The sequence below is a fragment of the Emiliania huxleyi genome (genome assembly GCF_000372725.1).
Source record: "Emiliania huxleyi CCMP1516 unplaced genomic scaffold EMIHUscaffold_647, whole genome shotgun sequence".
NCBI classification, from domain to species: Eukaryota; Haptophyta; order Isochrysidales; family Noelaerhabdaceae; genus Emiliania; species Emiliania huxleyi.
Window position 1 is genome coordinate 1 of NW_005197149.1, and position 18,519 is coordinate 18,519.

At 66.4% G+C, this 18,519-nt stretch overlaps 7 protein-coding genes across 7 annotated transcripts; 4 read left to right on the forward strand and 3 right to left on the reverse strand.

Moving 5' to 3' along the window:
- The first annotated feature begins 284 nt into the window (after positions 1–284).
- EMIHUDRAFT_459819 (hypothetical protein) lies at positions 285–4,992 on the forward strand. Its single transcript, XM_005763140.1, has 14 exons — positions 285–345; positions 533–578; positions 723–759; positions 879–1,010; positions 1,124–1,191; positions 1,363–1,410; positions 1,634–1,780; positions 2,031–2,129; positions 2,202–2,300; positions 2,405–2,554; positions 3,506–3,730; positions 3,917–4,120; positions 4,335–4,376; positions 4,636–4,992. Exons 4-14 carry the CDS (start codon positions 923–925, stop codon positions 4,924–4,926), a joined length of 1,461 nt encoding a protein of 486 aa, XP_005763197.1. The 5' UTR covers positions 285–345; positions 533–578; positions 723–759; positions 879–922; the 3' UTR covers positions 4,927–4,992.
- Positions 4,993–5,657: 665 nt separating this feature from the next.
- EMIHUDRAFT_371632 (hypothetical protein) lies at positions 5,658–6,134 on the forward strand. The gene has a single exon (XM_005763141.1). The coding sequence runs from the start codon at positions 5,702–5,704 to the stop codon at positions 6,089–6,091; it is 390 nt and encodes a 129-aa protein (XP_005763198.1). The 5' UTR covers positions 5,658–5,701; the 3' UTR covers positions 6,092–6,134.
- Positions 6,114–7,355, forward strand: EMIHUDRAFT_371633 (hypothetical protein; the record flags this gene model as incomplete). The annotated part of the gene is made up of 1 exon (XM_005763142.1): positions 6,114–7,355. A coding segment is annotated over one exon (178 nt), but the record flags the coding sequence as incomplete, so codon positions are not given.
- Positions 7,356–8,663: 1,308 nt separating this feature from the next.
- EMIHUDRAFT_446165 (hypothetical protein) lies at positions 8,664–10,207 on the reverse strand. The gene is made up of 3 exons (XM_005763143.1): positions 10,048–10,207; positions 9,215–9,901; positions 8,664–9,140 (listed from the first exon to the last, which is right to left on the reverse strand). The coding sequence occupies exons 2-3, from the start codon at positions 9,683–9,685 to the stop codon at positions 8,850–8,852; spliced, it is 762 nt and encodes a 253-aa protein (XP_005763200.1). The 5' UTR covers positions 9,686–9,901; positions 10,048–10,207; the 3' UTR covers positions 8,664–8,849.
- Positions 10,208–12,146: 1,939 nt separating this feature from the next.
- EMIHUDRAFT_459821 (hypothetical protein) lies at positions 12,147–13,287 on the reverse strand (the record flags this gene model as incomplete). Its single annotated transcript, XM_005763144.1, has 3 exons — positions 12,147–12,372; positions 12,441–12,474; positions 12,550–13,287. Coding segments are annotated over 3 exons (996 nt in total), but the record flags the coding sequence as incomplete, so codon positions are not given.
- A 38-nt stretch (positions 13,288–13,325) lies between these two features.
- EMIHUDRAFT_248248 (hypothetical protein) lies at positions 13,326–14,237 on the forward strand (the record flags this gene model as incomplete). The annotated part of the gene is made up of 2 exons (XM_005763145.1): positions 13,326–13,523; positions 13,815–14,237. The coding sequence occupies 2 exons, from the start codon at positions 13,326–13,328 to the stop codon at positions 14,235–14,237; spliced, it is 621 nt and encodes a 206-aa protein (XP_005763202.1).
- A 2,738-nt stretch (positions 14,238–16,975) lies between these two features.
- Positions 16,976–18,510, reverse strand: EMIHUDRAFT_446168 (hypothetical protein). The gene is made up of 2 exons (XM_005763146.1): positions 17,671–18,510; positions 16,976–17,599 (listed from the first exon to the last, which is right to left on the reverse strand). The coding sequence occupies exons 1-2, from the start codon at positions 18,499–18,501 to the stop codon at positions 17,261–17,263; spliced, it is 1,170 nt and encodes a 389-aa protein (XP_005763203.1). The 5' UTR covers positions 18,502–18,510; the 3' UTR covers positions 16,976–17,260.
- Between the last annotated feature and the right edge of the window lie 9 nt (positions 18,511–18,519).

The window sequence follows — 18,519 nt, forward strand, 5'->3', positions numbered from 1 at the left end:
CCCCCCCCCCCCCCCCCCGCTGCTTCCAACCTTTGCTACCCCCCGGCAAGGCGGTTGTTTTTGCGGGCGGTCCGTTCACCGACTCGCTGCGCAAGAAGGAGGACCCTGAGTGCAAGCCCGCCGTTGGCGCGGGGGCCGGCACGCACATCGTGCTCCCCGCCTACTACTCGCCCTCGCAGATCGGCCTCGCCGACCTACGCACCTCGCGCGGCGCAACCCTCCCTCTTCCTGCCGACGGCGCGGCCGCCGAGATTCCTCCTCGACCCTTCCTCAACCTCTCCTAGGCGCTTTCCTCTTCTTCCTGCCGTGGAACGGCGCGACTGTCGTCGGCACCACCGACAAGAAGTCGCCCGCCCAGTCGTCACCGGCGGTGGATGAAGGACGAGACCTCAGCTTCGCCACGGCTGTACCCTCTCTGCACCTCGGCTGGATCTCGGCTATAGGTGGACGAGGACGAGATCCAGTATCTGCTTTGTGATTTGGCGCAGCTCACCCTGGCAGGCCCGTGACGCATCCATGACACGCCCCATAGGTACTTGCTCAACGAGGTTGGGCGCTACCTCTCGCCCGAGCTGCAGGTCCGCCGCTCTGACGTGCTCTCGGCGTGGCGCGGCTGGCGGCCGCTGGCCTCCGACCCGAACGCGCCGCCCGGAGCGCCCGTCTCGCGCGACCATTTGCTCTCGTACAACCCAAAGACAGGAGCTTGCTGACTAGATGCGGAGGACGCGTCGCTATTGGCGGCTGGCATAACGCCACCCTGTCTCGTCCAACGGCTCCACTCTCTGAGTTGATGCTCCCGATGATTTGGTCGCATCGAGGCTGCGGGCGCTGTCTGGTACCGTTTTCACGACCCTGTTCCCTCTGTCTTCAACACACAGGGATCTGCTTCATCACGGGCGGCAAGTGGACCACCTACCGCGAGATGGCAGAGGACACCGTCAACCGCGTCATCAAGGAGAAGGGCTTCAAAGACGTCGGTCCGTGCGTCACGCGCCACCTCCCGCTCATCGGTTTGCAGGATTAGCCGAGATCTAGCCGAGATCTAGTCACGATTCTTGCTACCGTTGCGACACGCCGTAGTCTGCCTTTTCGTCTTTTGGGGTACCCCGCTGTCACCATGTAGGCTCGGAGAACTTCAAACCGGGCTACCGTGGGCTGCGCTCGAAGACCAAGGAGCCTCTGCACCGTCGAGTGCACATTCCCTCGACCGACACCTCGGCTGTTATGCCCCGGCTCATCTCGCCATGTAGGACCTCCTCACCATCAAGCTCATCCAGACGTTTGGGCTGAGCTCGGCCAGCTGCGGGGTGGCGACTCGTTCCCACCACGCCGCTCTCAATGAGGCGTCCCACATCCATTTAGGACGTGGCCGAGCACCTCGTCCGCGCCTACGGCTGGCGCGCACTCGACGTGTCTTGCCCCTCTCCGAGACGACGCAACACGTCCACGACATTTCCGCGGCGTGGCTTGCAGGCGCGCGATGGATGTGTGCACCCTCTCCAAGCCTACGGAGAAGCTCTGGCCGCGGTACGGGCGGCTCCTCGTCGAAGGCAACCAACTGTTCCCAGATGCGGGAGAAGCATCCCGCACACCCAGCCCCCACTCTATTTTCCGCCCTTGCGCCGGTCTCCAGATATCGTGTGGTGTGTTTGCTGCAGGCTACCCCTTCATCGAGGAGGAGGTGGAGTACTGCTGTGGCGAGTACTGCCGTAGCGTCAAGGACATGCTCTCGCTGCGGATGCGGCTCGCGTACATCAACTCGGAGGCGGCCAAGGAGGCTGTGCCACGCGTGGCCGACATCATGGCCGAGAAGCTCGGCCAGCTCTTAGCCGAGATCCAGCCGAGAGTGAAGAGCGGGTGAATCCTCACGGCACGCATCAAGGAGGCGCGAGGCACACTGGCTTGCGTGGCACGGCTGCCGTAGGCTGGTCCTCGAGAGAGAAGAAGCGTCAGATCACTGAGGCGTCCGCGCCCACGCGAGTTCGCCGTACAGCCTCGAATAGCACCTCTTCACGGCCGGCTGTGAATAGGCCACCGCGTACATGAATGAGTTTGGCGGGCCGGTCCCCGACAAGTCGGGTGCCAAGCTCCGCTCGGCCACCTTGTCTTCAGGCGCTCTCGGTGTAGCTGTGCGCGGCGTCTCTTGATAGCACGGTCGTGAGAAACAGGCTACCTTCGAGGACCTCTCTGCGCTTTTCAAGGAGCTTGACGCCGACGGCTCCGGCTACCTCGACATGCGCGAGGTCGGTCAGGCCGCCTCTCGGCTCGGCTTCCCCTTCGCGAACTCCAAGGAACCGTCGGTTAGATTGTGCAGACGCATCCATCTGGCAACTAGCATTCAGGCGCCGGATGAGGCGCAATGATGCTGATCACGCCCCGACGTCTATCTGCACTTAAACATTAGGAGCTGACCGCGTCTTTCGAGCTGATGGACAGCACGAAGTCGGGCCGCATCACGGAGCCCGAGTTCGTCGAGTGGTGGAACGGCAAGGGCGACAGCTTCCACAAGCAGTTGCACGACAGCCTCAAGGCGCCCTTGCACGCGCCGTGGCCCGTGCGAGATGGGCTCCTCACATACGACCTACCTCGCTCGTTCGCGTCCCCCAATAGGTGGATCCAGCCAAAGTGTCGGAGATCTTCAAGGGCCCATGAGCACAGAGATGGGGGTCGAGCGCGCGCCGGGCGTGCAGCCCTGGATCGCTGCGAGGCTCCACAAGACGCGAAAGCCGTTACATATACAGTTGTCTCATAGCCTGCCGCCCGGTTTCTTGCCGCGCCCCCTCCGCCGCGCGTTATCCATTATCAGCGAAGGTCACACCTCTTCTTACAGTACGATTTCAACGATTCTCAAAGACGCGGGGACAACCCTCACCCTGTTGATTGCCTCCCTCCGCTACCGCCTCCGCTGCCATCTCCACTGCCTCCGCTGCGACGTGGCTGAGGCGTTGAGAGCGGGAGATGAGAGCCAGGTTGGAGCGGAGGCTGGCGTAACGATACAGTATGAAAAGACAGCAACCTCTCTCACATGACACACACGCTCCCGAAAAGAAGAAGGAAAGAAAACAGACAGCCCAAGGGAGGGATGGGAGGACGGCACGCCGCCACCACACAGGGATTTTAAGGAGAGGAGTGTGGTGCTAGCCGTCGCCCACCCTAACCCTTGGGCGTCCGCTTCTTCCTATCTCTCTTCGCAGTCCCTCGCCGATTCTCGCTGCAACCTTCATGCCACCTCGCGGTCGTCCCACCCTCGTCGTTCTCTCTCCTGTCGCTTCATCCTCTGTCGCGTCGCTCTCGTCTGCCTCGTTCTAAGCGTGTTCCCGTAATTGGCGCTAAAATTCTTCTGCTTCGGCCCGGCAAAAGCAGAATGATGAGGGTGCGTCGGCTGGTCCCACGTCCTGTCGCTGCCGCCGCCGCCGCGGTCTCAGCCGCCACAGCAGCCGCCGCATCCACGTCCGCATCAACCACCGCTTCTCCGCCAACCATCCTTTACGGCACCGCCTGGAAGCGAGAGCGAACGTACGAGCTGGTCCTGGCAGCCCTTCGTGCCGGCTTTCGTGGCATCGACACGGCGTGTCAGCCCAAGCACTATGATGAGGCGGCCGTTGGTGCAGCGCTAGAGACCTCCGGCCTGCGGCGAGCTGATCTGTACGTGCAGACCAAGTACACGCCACTGGCGGGCCAGGATCCCGATCGTCTGCCGTACGATGCTGCAGCAGAGGTGGAGGAGCAGGTGTAAACGACCCACGACTCTGCAGAGAGGGAGGGAGGGAGGGAGAGGGAAGGATGAAGAGGGAGAGAGAGAGAGAGACAGCCAGAGACTGAGACAGAGGCAGAGACAGAGATGAGCGAGAGAGTGTTTGTGTGTAGAGACGCATGTCATGAGAGAGTTATGCTGAGAACCTCGTCGTCGCGACAGGTGAAGCAGTCGGTCGCCGCGTCGCTGCGCAACCTGCGAACCGACTACCTCGACTGCCTCCTGCTCCACTCGCCGCTGCCGTCGCACGAGCAGACACTGCGCGCCTGGCGGCAGATGGAGGCGCACGTGGCGGCGGGCGAGGCGCGGGCTCTCGGTCTCTCGAACCAGTACGACGCGGCCGCCCTGGAGCGGCTCTGCGAGGAGGCCTCGAGATAGGCGGAGATAGGGGGAGATATGGGAGCTGGAACGGCTCTGCGAGGAGGCCTCGAGATAGGCGGAGATAGGGGAGATAGGGGAGATCAGGGGGAGATCGAACCTGGCGGCCGGGCTGGCTGAGGCCTTAAGGTATGGGGAGATTTGGGGAGATTTGGGGAGATATGGGGAGATGTAACCTGCCGGCCGGGGCTGGTGAGCGTAGGCCTCCGTCAAGCCGTCCGTCGTGCAGAACCGGTTCGTGGAGGCGCGCGCCTCTCACCGCAGAAACACAACTCCGGGCCCAGTTCGCATGCACGGGCAGTCGAGAACGGACGGTCAGACAGAGATCGACTAGTCAGACAGGCAACGCCGAGTCCCACGGAAGGCTAGCGCGACACCCGCCTCTCGGCGCGAGCTCTTAGTCACTCGGACTGCCGCGGTTGGATGTGTCGCGTCCAGTTCAGCTGTGCCACGCCCCCGCCCCCGCCCCCCCCCCTCCTCCCCCCTCCTCCTCCTGGCGGCAGGAGCACGGCCGGCACGACGTCGCCGTGCGCGCCGTCTGCGAGCGGCACGGCGTGCGGTACCAGGCCTTCTGGGCCCTGACGGGCAACCGGCGCATCTTGCAGGGGCGCGCCGTGCGCGAGGTGGCGAAGGCGCACGGCGCGTCGGCCGAGCAGGTGTGGCTGAGCTTTGTGCAGGCGCTCGGTATCACCCCGCTGAGCGGCACGACGGATCCGAACCACATGGCGCAGGACCTCGCGCTGCCTGCGCTGAGCGCGGCAGAAGTCGAGCGGCTGCAGCATCTCATCGGCTGATCGTGACATGTGCGTTCGAGGCTTGTGCGGAGGGTTAGAGTATGTAAGGTTCCGAAAGCCGATCCACCGCCCCCACCCCTCATGCTTTTAAAGAGATCGTTTGCAACCGTGAGCCGAGCGCTCGGACCGAACTAATGAAATGTAAAGCCCCCCGGCACCCCCGCGGCCGCGCCGCCTTCTTTTTCTCCAGTTCGCAGTTGCAGTTCCACTTGTCAGCCCCTTGGAGTGTGAAGATCCGCAGGACTGGAGCGAAAAAAAGCAAGCGAGTGTCCACTTGTACTACTTGTGTATTGATGATCGACATCGAGAAACGGTGGACCCGTACAGATCACAGATCACATCGAGAAACGTTCAAAAGTACAAAACACTCGGTGGTGTCGAAACACCTCTCCCGCTGCGCCTCCACCGCTTGCGAGCGAGCACCCCGCCCCGACTTGCTTCGCATGCGGTGACCTCCCACGCGCTCCCTGGCCGCCCGCGCGACTCCTAGAGGACAGAGACCGTGGACGGACCCTCCCCACGGCCGCTCGCGAGCTCGGTGGTCAATCTCACCTCAACCACCCTCAGCGCGCGCGCGAGCGCGCCGCCACTCGGCCGCACGCGTGCACACTTGTGCCTGTGCGGTGTGGACGCGCTCTCGACGCGCTCCTCTGACACACAGGCGTCCCACTAGGTGTCCGCTGGTCCTCGACACCGCTGACGTCGCCACTATCGCCATCTGCGAAGGCTAGCCCGCTTCGTCGCCACGCTGCCCAGCGACGACGGCGCGGAGCTCATGGCATCGTCCTCTGCGCCTCTCGGACTCGAGTTGCTCGTTCCCGCCGGCGTCGCACAGCTCGGCATCGTCCGCGCCCGCAGCGAGTATTGCCTGACCGACGCCGACCTCCAAGGGCTGCCCCGCTCAGCGCATCCCGGCGCTGGCGTCATGTTCTCCGTCAAGGATCTCGCTAGCGTCGCCATCCTGAAGGGGTACCGCGAGCGCGGGCAGCGGGTCGTGCGTATCAGCAGGCCCGACGTCTCGCGGGCCGAGACGCTCTTCCTTCCCGTCGGCATCATGACCACGGTCGGCGAGGTAAAAGCCATGATGCCGGGACGCGCAGACCTCCTCGGGCGCCGGCCCGAGCTCTGGCTCCGGCCTGAGGAGCGGCGCGCTGGCTCCTTCTGACCAAGGAGCAGACTTTTTATTTGACAGAATACGCCGTTAGTCCAACCAGCAGATGTGAAAAATGGTAGCGAGAGTGCACACCCGTGTGAGCGTGCCCCACACCCGTGTGAGCCGTGAGGCGTGAGCGTGACCCATTGCCGCCATGAAACAAGCACATGGCTAGCAATTGCAGGCGGCCCTCGCGCAGCGCAACGCCCCGCGTGCAGCGGAGGCGGCGACCGACGCCTGTCTGAGCCGTACGCGGGCGAACGCGCCCCGACACGCAGACTGACGCTGACGGCCGCAGCAGCCCTCGCCCCCGCCACGTGGCACCCCTCGCCCCCGCCACACCCGCGCGAGCTCGCCCGCTGTGGCGGCGCGGCGGTCACGGTAAAAGGCGCGACCGCACTGCCTCTCGGCCGCTCTAGCCGAGCCGAGGGCGCCCTCGCCCTCGCCCTCGCCCTCGTCGCCGCCGGCGTCCTGGGTCGTTGCGGTCGGTGTGGGAGGGCGTGATCCAAACGCAACGAGCTGCTTGCGCGGGGCCGGGACGCGGGAGGAGCGCCGGGACGCGGGAGGAGCGGCGGCTGCGGCGACCGACGCCGCGCCGCGAGCAGCGGGAGCGTCAGGACGGAAGTGCGCGACACACCCTGGCGATGGAGTATGAACAAGACGAGCGGGAGGGCACCGAGACACATGTTCGCCGCACCGGTGGATGGTCCAATGATGGTCGTCGTGCCTGCGCCGGCGGCTATTGCAGCGGCAGCGGCGATCGCAGCAGCAGGGCAGCTAGCTAGGATCACCGGCGCCTCACCCGCCCGTGGAAGCTTTGTGGCCTTGTCCGGCCACGTTGTACGGATCAATGTCGCCGGCGCCGAGGGATTACAAGCCGCGCCCGCCTGAGCGAGCGGCGTCAGCCAGCCGCGCAGCGCTCGGCGAATCTGAGTGAATGTCGGCGGCGCGCTCGCGACAGCGCAGCGCCGCACCGTGTGCCCTGCAGAAGGCGAGCGTCGTCGCCCGGAAGGACGGCATCGCGCGGAGCTGGCTCTATGGACGCACGATCAGCGCCGTCCGCGGCTCTTCCTGCGACAGGAAGCAGCAGGGGCTGTCATGCCGCCGGAGTGGTCTCGGCACCACGTCGAACGCGCGGCGGCGGGGGAGGTCTGTGGGTCGCCAGGGCGCGTGTGCGGGCCGAGGGTGCGCCGGTGGGCGTGTGGGGTGGGGAGGGTTGCTCAGGGGCGCTCACACGCACGCACGGCGACGCACGGCGCGATTTGCTTCGCATGCGGTGACCACAGTGCGCCGAAGGTGGTGCTCGCTCGCAAGCGGAAGAGGCGTGAGGTTTGCCTCCATTCTGTGAAAGTGTACGTACTTTTAGGGAGAGGGAGGCGAGGCCAGAGGCAGACTCAGCTGTGCTCTCGGGTGATCTCGCTTTGGTGGCCGAAAATGGCTCTTAAATTCGCGCACCTGGTGTGATCTGTGATCTGTGAGGGTCCGCCCGCAGGCGCATTTTGTATACCGAGGCGGTGCCCGGTGCCGAACCTGTCGGACCTTGAGACAGCAGTAGATCCCTGGGCGAAAGGGTGATGGAGAGGGCGGTCCGTCGGCGCCAAACCACCTCCCACCGAGGTGGGCAGGTTCCACGCGTTCCCGGACCGCCCCGTTGGAGGTAGACCGCTCGTCTAGCCAATCAGCCTTAAGCGAGCGGTCTGGCCGTTGGAATGGCCTAAGACCGGTCCCCGTCGGGAGGGACTCTGGAAGAGGAGAGCAACCAGGTGCCCGGGGGCGTCCCGCCCACATCCGGATGACCTCTCCTTCGACCAGCCGTCCCCGTGGTGGTCACGCGGCCTCTGGCTGGAACGGGATCTACCTCGCAAGCGGCGCGCGTCTCCCTCGCGCACCTGGTGTCCGCACTGCCGCATGGTGCGAGCCGCCACTCATGAGAAGGTCTCCGCTGCGATGCTTTTGCTGTGTGCGTCAATGGACAATGCAGCAACCCATCGAGCGCGTCACTATGACCTGACCCCTCTGATAACCGACGCCGCCAGCGGCAAGCCTGCGTCCGTGTTGCGTATGCTCTCCAGTCATGTTCGCATTGCGGTGGATTGCCAATTCGAGCCACTCGAGCAATCATGCACAATCAATGCGCCGAGAGACGCGCAGATTATTTGCACCGGGTCAGCAGGCAGGCAGCAAGGTCAAGTGGTCGCGGCACTGTGGTCATTCGCGATGCGGTAGGCGATGCGATCAGCCGTCGGCAAGCGGCGGTGAAGCCTGGTCCATGGCCGGGCAGGCGCGCCGCAGGCGAAGCGCTCTCGCGGGGCCTTGGTCGTCCCACCTCGAGGACAGAGCCCTCGGCGGGTTACGTTCACGGGCGTACGTTTACCTGCCCTCACGTGGTTTTTCCGTTTACCTCTACCTCCGGCGGTCTTGAGACAGGTTTACCTTGACCTGAGCCCAGCCTGAGGCCCCCCACGGCCACGCCAGCCCTACCTCTACCTCCGCCCTCAGAGCCGAATGCTCGGTGGTCGGTGTGTGTCTTCGTGTGGGATGTGGGTGGTCTGGTAGCACTCGCTTCGTGACGCTTGCTTTTTTTCGCTCCAGTCCTGCGGATCTTCATAGTAGACCGGGGCACGATGTACGCGAAGCCTTCACTCCAAGGGGCTGGTCTGGTAGTGCACCGCCATGGTACCAAGTAAGGAACCAAGTAGAGCGCACATCCGAGAGCACCCAGACGGACAAGGGGCAATGCGCCAGACGGACAAGGGGCAATGCGCTGTACTCAAACCTCCCTCACCACCGCCGCCATCTCCGGTGGCGGGGCTGACGCCTCGAAAATCTGCACCTGCCACTCGGGGTCGAGCGAGCCGGCGCGTATGCGCGCGAGGAAGTCGGACACGTCCCGCGGCGCGCATCCGATGAGCGCGGCCGAATCGGTGACGTGGTACAAGGCCGCCTGCGGCGTGTAGTGCAGCGAATCGGGCAGCCCTCGGATGCCGGCCTCCCAAAAGCCAATCTTGCGCGTCTCGCCCCGCCACGTGCCCAGCACGTACCGCAGCAGCACGACGCGCACCTAGACGGTTCCTAGAACGTTCCTCTAGACGGCTCCGAGAAGAAGGATCCTAGAAGGGGCAGCACGACGCGCACCGGCGAGCCGGCGAGCGGCTGGAGCGCCCTCATCGCTGCGAAGAGGGCGGCGGCCTCCGCGGCGGACGTCGCGCTCCCCCGCGGCGGCACCAGAGTCACGTGCATCTGCGTGCCCGGCAACTCCGCCATCATGTAGCTTGCCGTCGGCGCGGCGGCGGAGGCGCCGCCGCCGCCGCCGCCGCCGCCGCCGCCTCCCGCGACGGCGGCCGCGAACTCAGCTAGCGTCGGCGCGTCGCCTGCGGTGGCGCGCCGCACGAGCTCCTCCGCGAGCTCCTTTGGCCCCTCCGCCCCTTCGGCCCAGAAGGCGTCGCTGACGAGGACGCCGGGCAGGCGGTGCACGCTGCTGAGCGCCTTTCGCGACGGCTCGAAGAAGACCGCGTTGAAGATCTCGTACGCCTTCGCCGCGCCGCCCTCAATGTGCTGCGTGAGCGCGTGGTCCGTCGCCGCTCGGGCGCCCACGCGAGCCCACATCACGTCATGGCGCAGCGAGCGGGGCGCCACGAGCAGCACGCGCACGCGCACGCCGTGCCGCGTCTCGGCAGCGCGCAGTACGCGGCAGAGCTTGGAGAGGCCGTTGGCGTCCGGCAGGTTCTTGTCGTAGCAGACGGCGGGCGCACTGCGCAGCACCCGCGAGAGGGTCTCGTCGAACGAGCCGCCGCGCGCCCGCTCCTCGTCGGAGGAGGCGACCTGCCGAGGGGTAGCCGACGGGGTAGCCGAGGGGTAGCCGAGGGATAGCCGAGGGATAGCCGAGGGATAGCCTAGCCGAGGGAGAGCCGAGCGATAGCCGAGATCTCGCCGAGATCTCGCCGAGATCTCGCCGAGCACGAGGCGACCTGCCACCCGGCCTCCTGCAGCCGGCGGAAGAGGGTGCTCTTGCCGCCGCCCGGTGGCAATGCTGCCACCGCCACGACCGTCCGCTCGTTCTCCAGCCGACGCGCGCCCGCGGGTCCGCCACCCACCGCACCGGCAACGGCGGCCCCGACCCCGTCGCTCTCGGCGGCGGCGGCGGTGGCCGCCGCCGCAAGAGGCGAGGGTGGCAGCCCCTTGACCGCCTAGAAGGTTCCTAGAAGGCTCCTGGAAGGCTCCCAGAAAGTTCGGGGCAGCTCCCTGCCCGCCTCGTCCCACTGCGCAGGGCTCAAGCCACGAAAGACGCGCCCCTTCAGGCCCGCCCCCACGCTCTCGAGCCCGGCGCACCGCTCGTACATCTTCCTCCAGCGGCTGTCGGCGCCGTCGCGGGGCGGCAGCACCAGCACCAGCGTAGGCACGCCCGTGTTCAGCAGACGGCCGCCCGGAGGGAAGTCCGTGGTCGCAACGGTCCCTGGCTGCAGCTTCCCGCCGCCGCCGCCGCCGCCGCGGCGCGCGAGCGGCAGAAGCCCGCGCCCGTACGCGGCCAGGTCCTCGGGAGGTAGCGGCGCGCCGGTCAGATTCACAAGGAGCATCGCGTAGCCGCGTAACTTCTCGGACCTAGAAGGTTCCTAGAAGGTTCCTGGATGGTTCCTAGAAGGTTCCTAGCCGCGCAGCTTCTCGGACCGGCCAGCGTCGGCCGGACTGGACGCCGCGTGCTGCCGGCCGCGCCCTTCGAGGCACGGCTCGAGGAAGCGGAGGTAGCTGCCGCCGCGGCCCGTCAGCTCGGCGCGCTCCAGCGCCGAGAGCAGCCCGACCTCGCAGGAGATATGGGGGAGATATGGGGGAGATATGGGAGAGATATGGGGAGATATGGGGGAGCAGCCCGACCTCGCGTGCCCAGCTGGAGAGCGCGGAGAGCGTTGCCGGCCGGTGCGCCTCTGGCACACCCCAGTTGGCGCAAAACTTGGCGGCGCGTGCGAGGTAGGCCTACGGAGGTGGTACCCTACCTCCAGAGTACAGAACCCAGTGTGGGTTCAGTCCCGTTGGTGGTGTGGTAGCTGGGAAGGGCCCCCTCGAGCCTGCGTGCACCATACCTCAAAAGGAACGGAATCCAGTGTGGGTTCAGTCCCGTTGGTGGTGGTGGGGGGGGGGGGGGGATGAAGGCAGCGGGGCCAGGGTGTGGGCCACCGCTGCGGCGCCGCCAGGCGCCCACCCCGGCGGTGAACGAGCGGAGCAAGGCGTGCTCTAGAGACAGTGTGCTCTAGGTGTGCTCGAGGTGTGCTCGAGGTGTGCTCTAGAGACAGTGCTCCGCTCGGCGCATCGAGTTCGGTATCTCCTGTCCCGCGTCTGTGTCCCGCATCTAGCTAGACGAGCCGACGGGCCGTGCTCCAGCAGCACGCTGAGCAAGTTGCGCACCCCAAACGTGCGCACGAGGTACCGCAGGCACTTTAGCTTTGCGATGGCGAGCACACGCACCGGCGCAGCGCCCGCCGCGCCCGCCGCGCCCGCCGCGCCCGCCGCATGTGAAATCGGCTCCGGCACGGCGGAGGAGGCGGAGGCGGCGGAGGCGGAGGCGGCGGAGGCGGAGGCGGCGGAGGCGGAGGAGGAGGCGGCGGAGGCGGAGGCGGAGGAGGAGGCGGAAGCGCATGCGGTGGAGGCGGGCGCCTCCGCGAGCGCGCGGGCGAGCGGCGGGGGCGAGCGGTCGTCGAACTGCACGACCATCCCTCGGTAGAGCGGCGCGGCGCCGCGGAGCGCGGCGTGCAGCGGCCAGCCAAAGAAGACCCTGTCGTCGCCCACGTCCACCTGCAGCTGGAGCGCGCCCTCGTAGTGGTAGCTCTTGAGCGAGACGCGGTGGCCGTACGCGCCTGGTACCATACCTTCCTGGTATCGAATCCAGTGTGGGTCCGGTCCCGGGGGTGGTGTGGTAGGAGAGGCGGCGGCCGTCCGAGCCTTCCGTACTGACTACACACACCTCCGGGGCGGGGAGGCGGTGGTGTTGTGCAGAGTACTCGGAGCAGCGCGTGAGTGCGAGGGCTACGAAAGCAGTGAAGTGCGCGTCTAATACAGCAGAGTGCGCCTCCTCTCGAGCGCTAGTTGGAAGACAAGAATGCGTCCTCCGCTTCTAGGGCGTACGAGCCGCAGCACGCATCTCCCCCATATCTCCCCATATCTTCCCCATATCTCCCCCATGTCTGTGTGCGCGCCGCGCAGCGCCCTGAAGAGGGTCGGCAGCGGCCCCTCCCCCGCACAAGCGGCGCCCCACGCCTCGTCGCGCCCCATCTCGGAGCGTGCTGGCTCGCGCGGCCCGGCAACCTCGAGCGCCTGCCACACCACCCACACTGGATTCGGTACTCTGGAGGGATGGGACCAGGGCTGGCACCCTCGAGCGCCTGCAGCAGGGTTGCGTCGCCCCGCAGGCACGCGGCGCCTACCACACCACCCACGGGACCTGAGCCCACACTGGCTTCGATGCTCTGGAGGTGTGGTACCAGGCACGCGGCGCCGAGGTCGAGCGCGCGCGCGAGGGCCGCAGCTCGGTGCGGCGCGACGGCGTCCTCGTACGCCGCGAGATGCGGCGCGAGCGCCTCGAGCGCCTGGTCCAGAGCGAGTAGCACGAACCCCTCGAGGACCTGCCCCTGCGTCTCGCCGTGCGAGAGGAAGCGCTGGACCGCGCCGCAGCCCTCGAGCGCCGCGTCCGCGTCCTCGTCGGCCATACTCCATCGCGCCGCGTGCAGCCGGTCCTCCACCGCCGCCGCCCGCTCCCACGGCACGTACCAAACCTCGTTGAGCGGGAGACGCCACGCGGCGCCCAGCTCGAGCAGCTGGGCGGGTGAGAGGAAGCCTTCGCCGCCCGCGTGCGCGACGCACGTGAGCACCATGTACGCGGCGTGCGGCGTCGCACCGTGGTCGCCGCACACCCGAGGCGCCACGCACTCGAACGAGTAGCAGAGCGAGAAGCGCGCGGCATGCTCCCACCAGCGGCCAAAGGCGCCGGCGTCGCCCGGCCACACCGCCGAGAAGTGCTCGCGCAGCAGCCGCTCGCCGAGCCGCGAGTACTTGTTGGCGGTCCCGTTCTTGCTGTAGAAGGGCGGTGCCATCACTAGGTGGCCCGAGTGCTTCTTCGAGACGGCGAGGCAGCGCGCGCCCGCCGCAGCCGGCGCGGACGAGAGACGGACGCCCTCGGACTGATTGTCAAACTTGGGAAAGAAGTGCGAGGAGAGGCGCATGTCACAAGCCTGGTGGACGAGTCTGCCGACCGAAAAAAATGAGCGGCTTACTCGGTTCCCACGGCGGCATCAAATTCAAACAGCGCCTGACGCATGGCGTTCAGGTGTGCGACTACGCGCTCGTCTACGCGGAGAAGAAGAACGACGGCGAAGCGCCGTACTCGGTCTCCTTCACCGCGACGCAGAGCGGCGACGTCATCGTACAGCTGCACCCGCACTCGCAGCTCGAGCGCGCTGTGCGCCAGGAGCGGCAGGCGCAGGCCACGGAGCCGCCTGCGAGCGCGAGCCCTGCGGCGCCGCCCGCCCCTGCCGCCGCGCCGCCAGCCGCGGAGCCGGCGCCCAAGACGTACGCCGCCGCAGCCGCATCGCAGCCGCAGGGTGCCACCGCGGGTGGCCAGCCCGCCGCGCCTGCGGGCCCGGCCGCCGCCGCGCGCGTGCCGCCGCCGCCCAGCGGCGGCGGAGTGCGCGGCTGCTCCTTCACTGTCCCTAACCCGGGCAGGAAGCGTGGGCAGCAGCAGCGCGGCAAGGGCCGCGGTGCCAGGGGCCGTGCCGATGCTGGACCCCGTCTCGTTGACAAGAACGCGCTGTCCGCGCGCGGCAGCGGGCCCTCGCGCCAGTCGCGCTCGCCGTCGCCCGACTCTCCGCCCGCCAAGCGGGCCGCCTCCGCTGACTCGTCCGGCTATGAAACCGATACGCCGGACGAGGTGCAGCAGGAGGCGGTCCGCAGGGTATGCGGCGCGCTCGGCATGAGGGAGCAGTTCGAGGCGGCGATGGCGGCGGGCGAGCTGCTCGAGATGCTCGAGAGCTTGCCGCGAGGGGCGGTCGAGGCCTCTGTCCGACAGATGCGGGGTTACAACCGCACGGGCGAGTGGCCAGAGCCCATTCTCACCAGCCCTGCCCCGCAGCGCGGCCGCTCGCCAAGCCCCGTCGATGAGTGGTCAGATGGTTAGTGCCCGAGAGCGAGGGGTCCGGGGGGGAGCACAAACATAGGACGCCCAGCCTTGCCCTCGTGCCGCCGAGTGCATATCCTATGCGAGAGAGATCCCCTGTGCCCTGTGCCCAGCCCTCTCCGCGCGGCGATGCGCCCTCCCCCCTCGCTTTTGCAAAATCCTGCAAAGGTGGGGACGTGTCTGTCCTCGACCCAGCCCTAGCTTGGGATGTCCGTTGTATTTATTTATTTATGGCATCGATGCTACTGCCGCTCGACCTCTGCGCGCTCAGCGCCGTCATCTCCTGGGTCTCGCGTCCACCCAAAGACCCATACCGCGCCCCGGTTTCCAGTCCGAGGCCTCAGCCTGGCTGTTCTCCATCCTCACCTCTGATAACATACACACATGCGGTTTGACGTGTCGCAGACCTATCACATGCGCACATACAGACTGAGGGGGCGAGCGCACACAGGCTCGCATGCATGCACATGACGCATGGTACATGGACATGGACAGAGAGATCTCATGATGCTTCAAACCCGCAGGTTTCCCGCTGCGGCCAGCCATGGCAAGATCGATCGCATCTGCCAGCACCCCTTCATCAGGGCCTTAGCGGCCGCCGTGAAGTTCCATGTCGAGAGTGCTAGTGCATCTGATGTTGCATCTGCATCTGCATCTGCTGCTGCTGCATCGCCCCGCCCACGCCACCGTCGTCGGCCACGCCTGAGAACAGCCCCAGCCCGTGCGCCAAGGCCAACTTGTTTCGCTTGGCGTCCTCCTTGATCTTGTCACACGTGTCATACTCCGGGTCGGGATTAGCAGCCTCGCACGCGCACGTGCACTCGTGTAGCCCGCAGTGCCGTTCGCCACAGACACTGATGCCCCATCCGCACATGGAATCGGGCGTAGGGCAACGGTGCGGGCTGGCGTGCCGTGAGCACTTGGAATGGCACGCCGTGCGTGGGTCCCAGTTCCATCCATTGGCGCGCGTGGCCTTCCAAGCGGGGTCGGTGTAGCCCTTCGGGAGGTCAGCAACATCATTGTAGGTGGGGTAGTCCGGGGGCAGGATGGGCTGCTGCTCAGAGCCAGCTGAAGGGTCAATGCACGCGGTGACGCACTTGTTCACGGCGTCTGCCGTCGTCTCAGCGGTGATGCCGGCAAGGCACAGGCAGCGGTAAGTGGCACCGACAATTGGCGGCGGCGGCGGCGATGGCACAAACGCGCTCGGGTACTCCGCCTTGAAGCGTTCGATGGTCTCCTCCTCCGTGAGATCCACACACGCGCTTGTGCAGTGTCGGGCGCATCCTTCAGTGGTCGCCTCGGCCGAGCCGGGCGGCCCCATCCGTTCGCGCTCGCTGGAGTTGGAGCACCGCGCGAGACACCGTACGCACATAGCTTCTTGGTAACTGTGCTGGCTGGCGGCATTCCACGCTCCGAAACCGGAGAAGAGGGCATACCGGGCGGCACGCGACGTCGCCAGGGCGACCACGCCGACGAGGGCCACGCCGAGCACCAGAACGGCCGCGCGACCACGGCGCTGCGGCTCGAGAGTGTTGATCATGCTGATTTTACAACAAAGCCCGCCGGGGCAATCACAGCCGCGCCTTAGAGGCAAAAAAGAAAACTCCGTTTGGCTGCGTTTGATTTGCGCAAAACCATTTAAACAGAGGGTGGTGTGTGTCAGAGCCTGACAGCACCCCGACAGCGCCACCCGACAGCACCTGACAGCACCGGCCCTATCTCTGACAGCAGCAGCAGCGCCTGACAGCTCGTCTGACAGCTCCGACAGCGTCTGAGCCTCTGACAGCTAGTCTGACAGACAGAGGCACCTGACAGTGCCTGACCCAGTGGGCAGTGCCCGACAGCCCGACACGCGACAGATCACCTATTCCACTTAGCTGAAACATAAGGCCAACTCTGGGTAAAACCCGGGTAACCCCTGCAAAAGTCCAGGTTTACCCAAAAATACCTGGACGCGTCCCACATATGCCGCGCACGACGCCATATCGCCCAGGGCCAGTGCGCTACTTGCGGCGCGCAATTCCTGCTCAAGTACGCGCACCGTACCATGTGCTGCCGCTATGCGTGCCGTAAGGCGGCTGCGGCGAAGCGGCGGGCGCGGCATGCTGATGGCAGTGCGGACGATGCGGTTGCGCTGTGTTCTGCTTCAAGATCGTGGCGGTGCTTGGCATGGATATGCACTTCTGCGATCCCAATCAGCTCATCGCAACGAAGCAGCGCAACAAGCTGGCTGCTGCCAACAAGGTCCTATGCTTCCTACCTTCACGCGCGGATCGTTCAAAGAGGACCAGCATACACAGGCTTCTCTGACATGCGTTTGTTTGAGCTTGAGGCTATTTGTGAGAAATGTTTGGCTAGAGATTGCGCTCAAGAAGCAGTCAACGAGAATCGGAAGGGGAGGATGCTGAGGCGGCGATTGCTGAGGCATGAGAAGGATCGATCCGGATTTTAGTAGGCGCCCGCCGCAGGCGAAGAAAATTTGGGCGGAGCGCCGTACTGTATATCGATCACGGTGGGAGCCTCTTTCTTGGCCCCAGGCCTTGCCACGGCCGACTTAGCCGATGTAAGAGGCTCCCGCTGATCTTAGACCGCGCAAGCACCCCAGCGTGCCTAGGCACACTTAGACCCGCTAGGCGTCGAGGCTCAGAACTTAGACTACTCTCTATACCACCTCTTTACGCTTTAGGCAACCAGTTGCACCGGCACTCTACCGGCGCGCCAACGAGCGAGGACCACCAGTACCGTGCATGACATGTGCTGTTTAAATCGAAAAATACGCTGACGTGTCGACGAGGTCGGAGGACTGTACACACCCGGTACGCGGTAGCAGGTTGAACACACGGCGGGGGCTCACAGATGCCCCCCAACATGTCACATTTGAGAGATGCCGCGCGAGCCGACACGGAAGCAGCGAGGCAGCCTGACCGTGTCCCGCGCTGGGGCATCCGGAAGGCCCGCGCCGTCCCCGCCCCGCCTCCAACCGGACCTCACCGCCGCGCACCCGGCTCTCGCGCGCCTTCGGCTCAGGCGGGGGCTGCGGGGCCGATGCAGACGGCCAGGCTTGCGAGCATGCCCCCGCCGCACTTTAGGGCGCTGCCCCCCAGCGGCTTTGGCGCCACCGCCGCGGGCTCGTCCCCGCCGCTGCTCGCCGCCGCCGCCGCCGCCGAACCGACCGTCGGCTTGCTCGGCGTCGGAGTCTGCGCGCGGGGCTCCGGCCGCCCGCCCAAAAAGTCGACAAGCACGACCGCGGCAAGGCGTGCCCCTCCGCCCGCCGCGCCCGCCCCGTCCGCCGCGGCGAGAGCGTCACACGCCGTGCTCAGAAGCGAGGAGATGTACGCCGAGAGCTCTCCGACGCGGCGCGCCTAGAAGGCTCCGAGAAGGTTCCCTCGAAGGTTGCTAGAAGGTTTCTAGAAAGCGCTCCGACGCGGCGCGCCGCCAGTGCGCTCGTTTGAAAGGGCGCCCGAGCGCACGGGAACTCGCCGAGCGAGAGCGGGCTGCGCAGCGCCGTGTGCAGCGTGCGGAAGTCTGAGAAGCGCCGGTGCGTAGACACGCTGCCGCCGCCGGCCCAGCGCGACGCGACGCGGTACACGACTGCGCCGCTGCGGCTCGGTCCAAAAGAGAGAACGCGGGAAGTCACGGGCAGCAGCTCCGTGGCGGCCGCCGGCGCGCTGGTCGGCTTTGGCGTTGGCGTTGGAGGCTGACCTCCTCGCGTTGGCGTCGCCGCCGCGGCGGCCGCTGAGAACTGTGTGACGAGCGTGCAGTAGAGGTGGCGAGCCTCTCTTTTGTCGAGGCTGCGCACAGCGTCCCACGCCTGCCACTTGGCGCGCTTTTTCGGGTCCAACTGGCCAGAGCGCGGCGGCGCCGGGCCAACTGTCGCCTGCTTGAAGGCAGCATACAGCCGCAAGAGGCAGGCGTCAGGCAGGAGCCGCTGCGGAGCGGCGACGTCCTGCACCCAGCTGCACGCAGCGTCGAAAGTTGCCACGTCGCTGTGCTGCCCACGAGCGGCCTCGATCTGGTCGGCCCAGGTGGACATGAGAGGCAAGCACGGGCAGCACGGGCCTAGAATGGCTTTGGCGTTCGTCAAGGGCGGCTCGTTGAGGCTGGCTTTGGCGTTCGTCGAGGGCGGCTCGTTGAGGCTGGCTTTGGCATTCGTCGACGGCGAGACGCTCTGCGGCGGTAATTGCGGGCGCAGTGCCTCCTCCTCCCGCCGCCGCTGGACGAAGCCGGCAGGAGGGTAGGGCACGGGCGGCGACATCGGCGACATCGAAACGCGGTCGCTGCT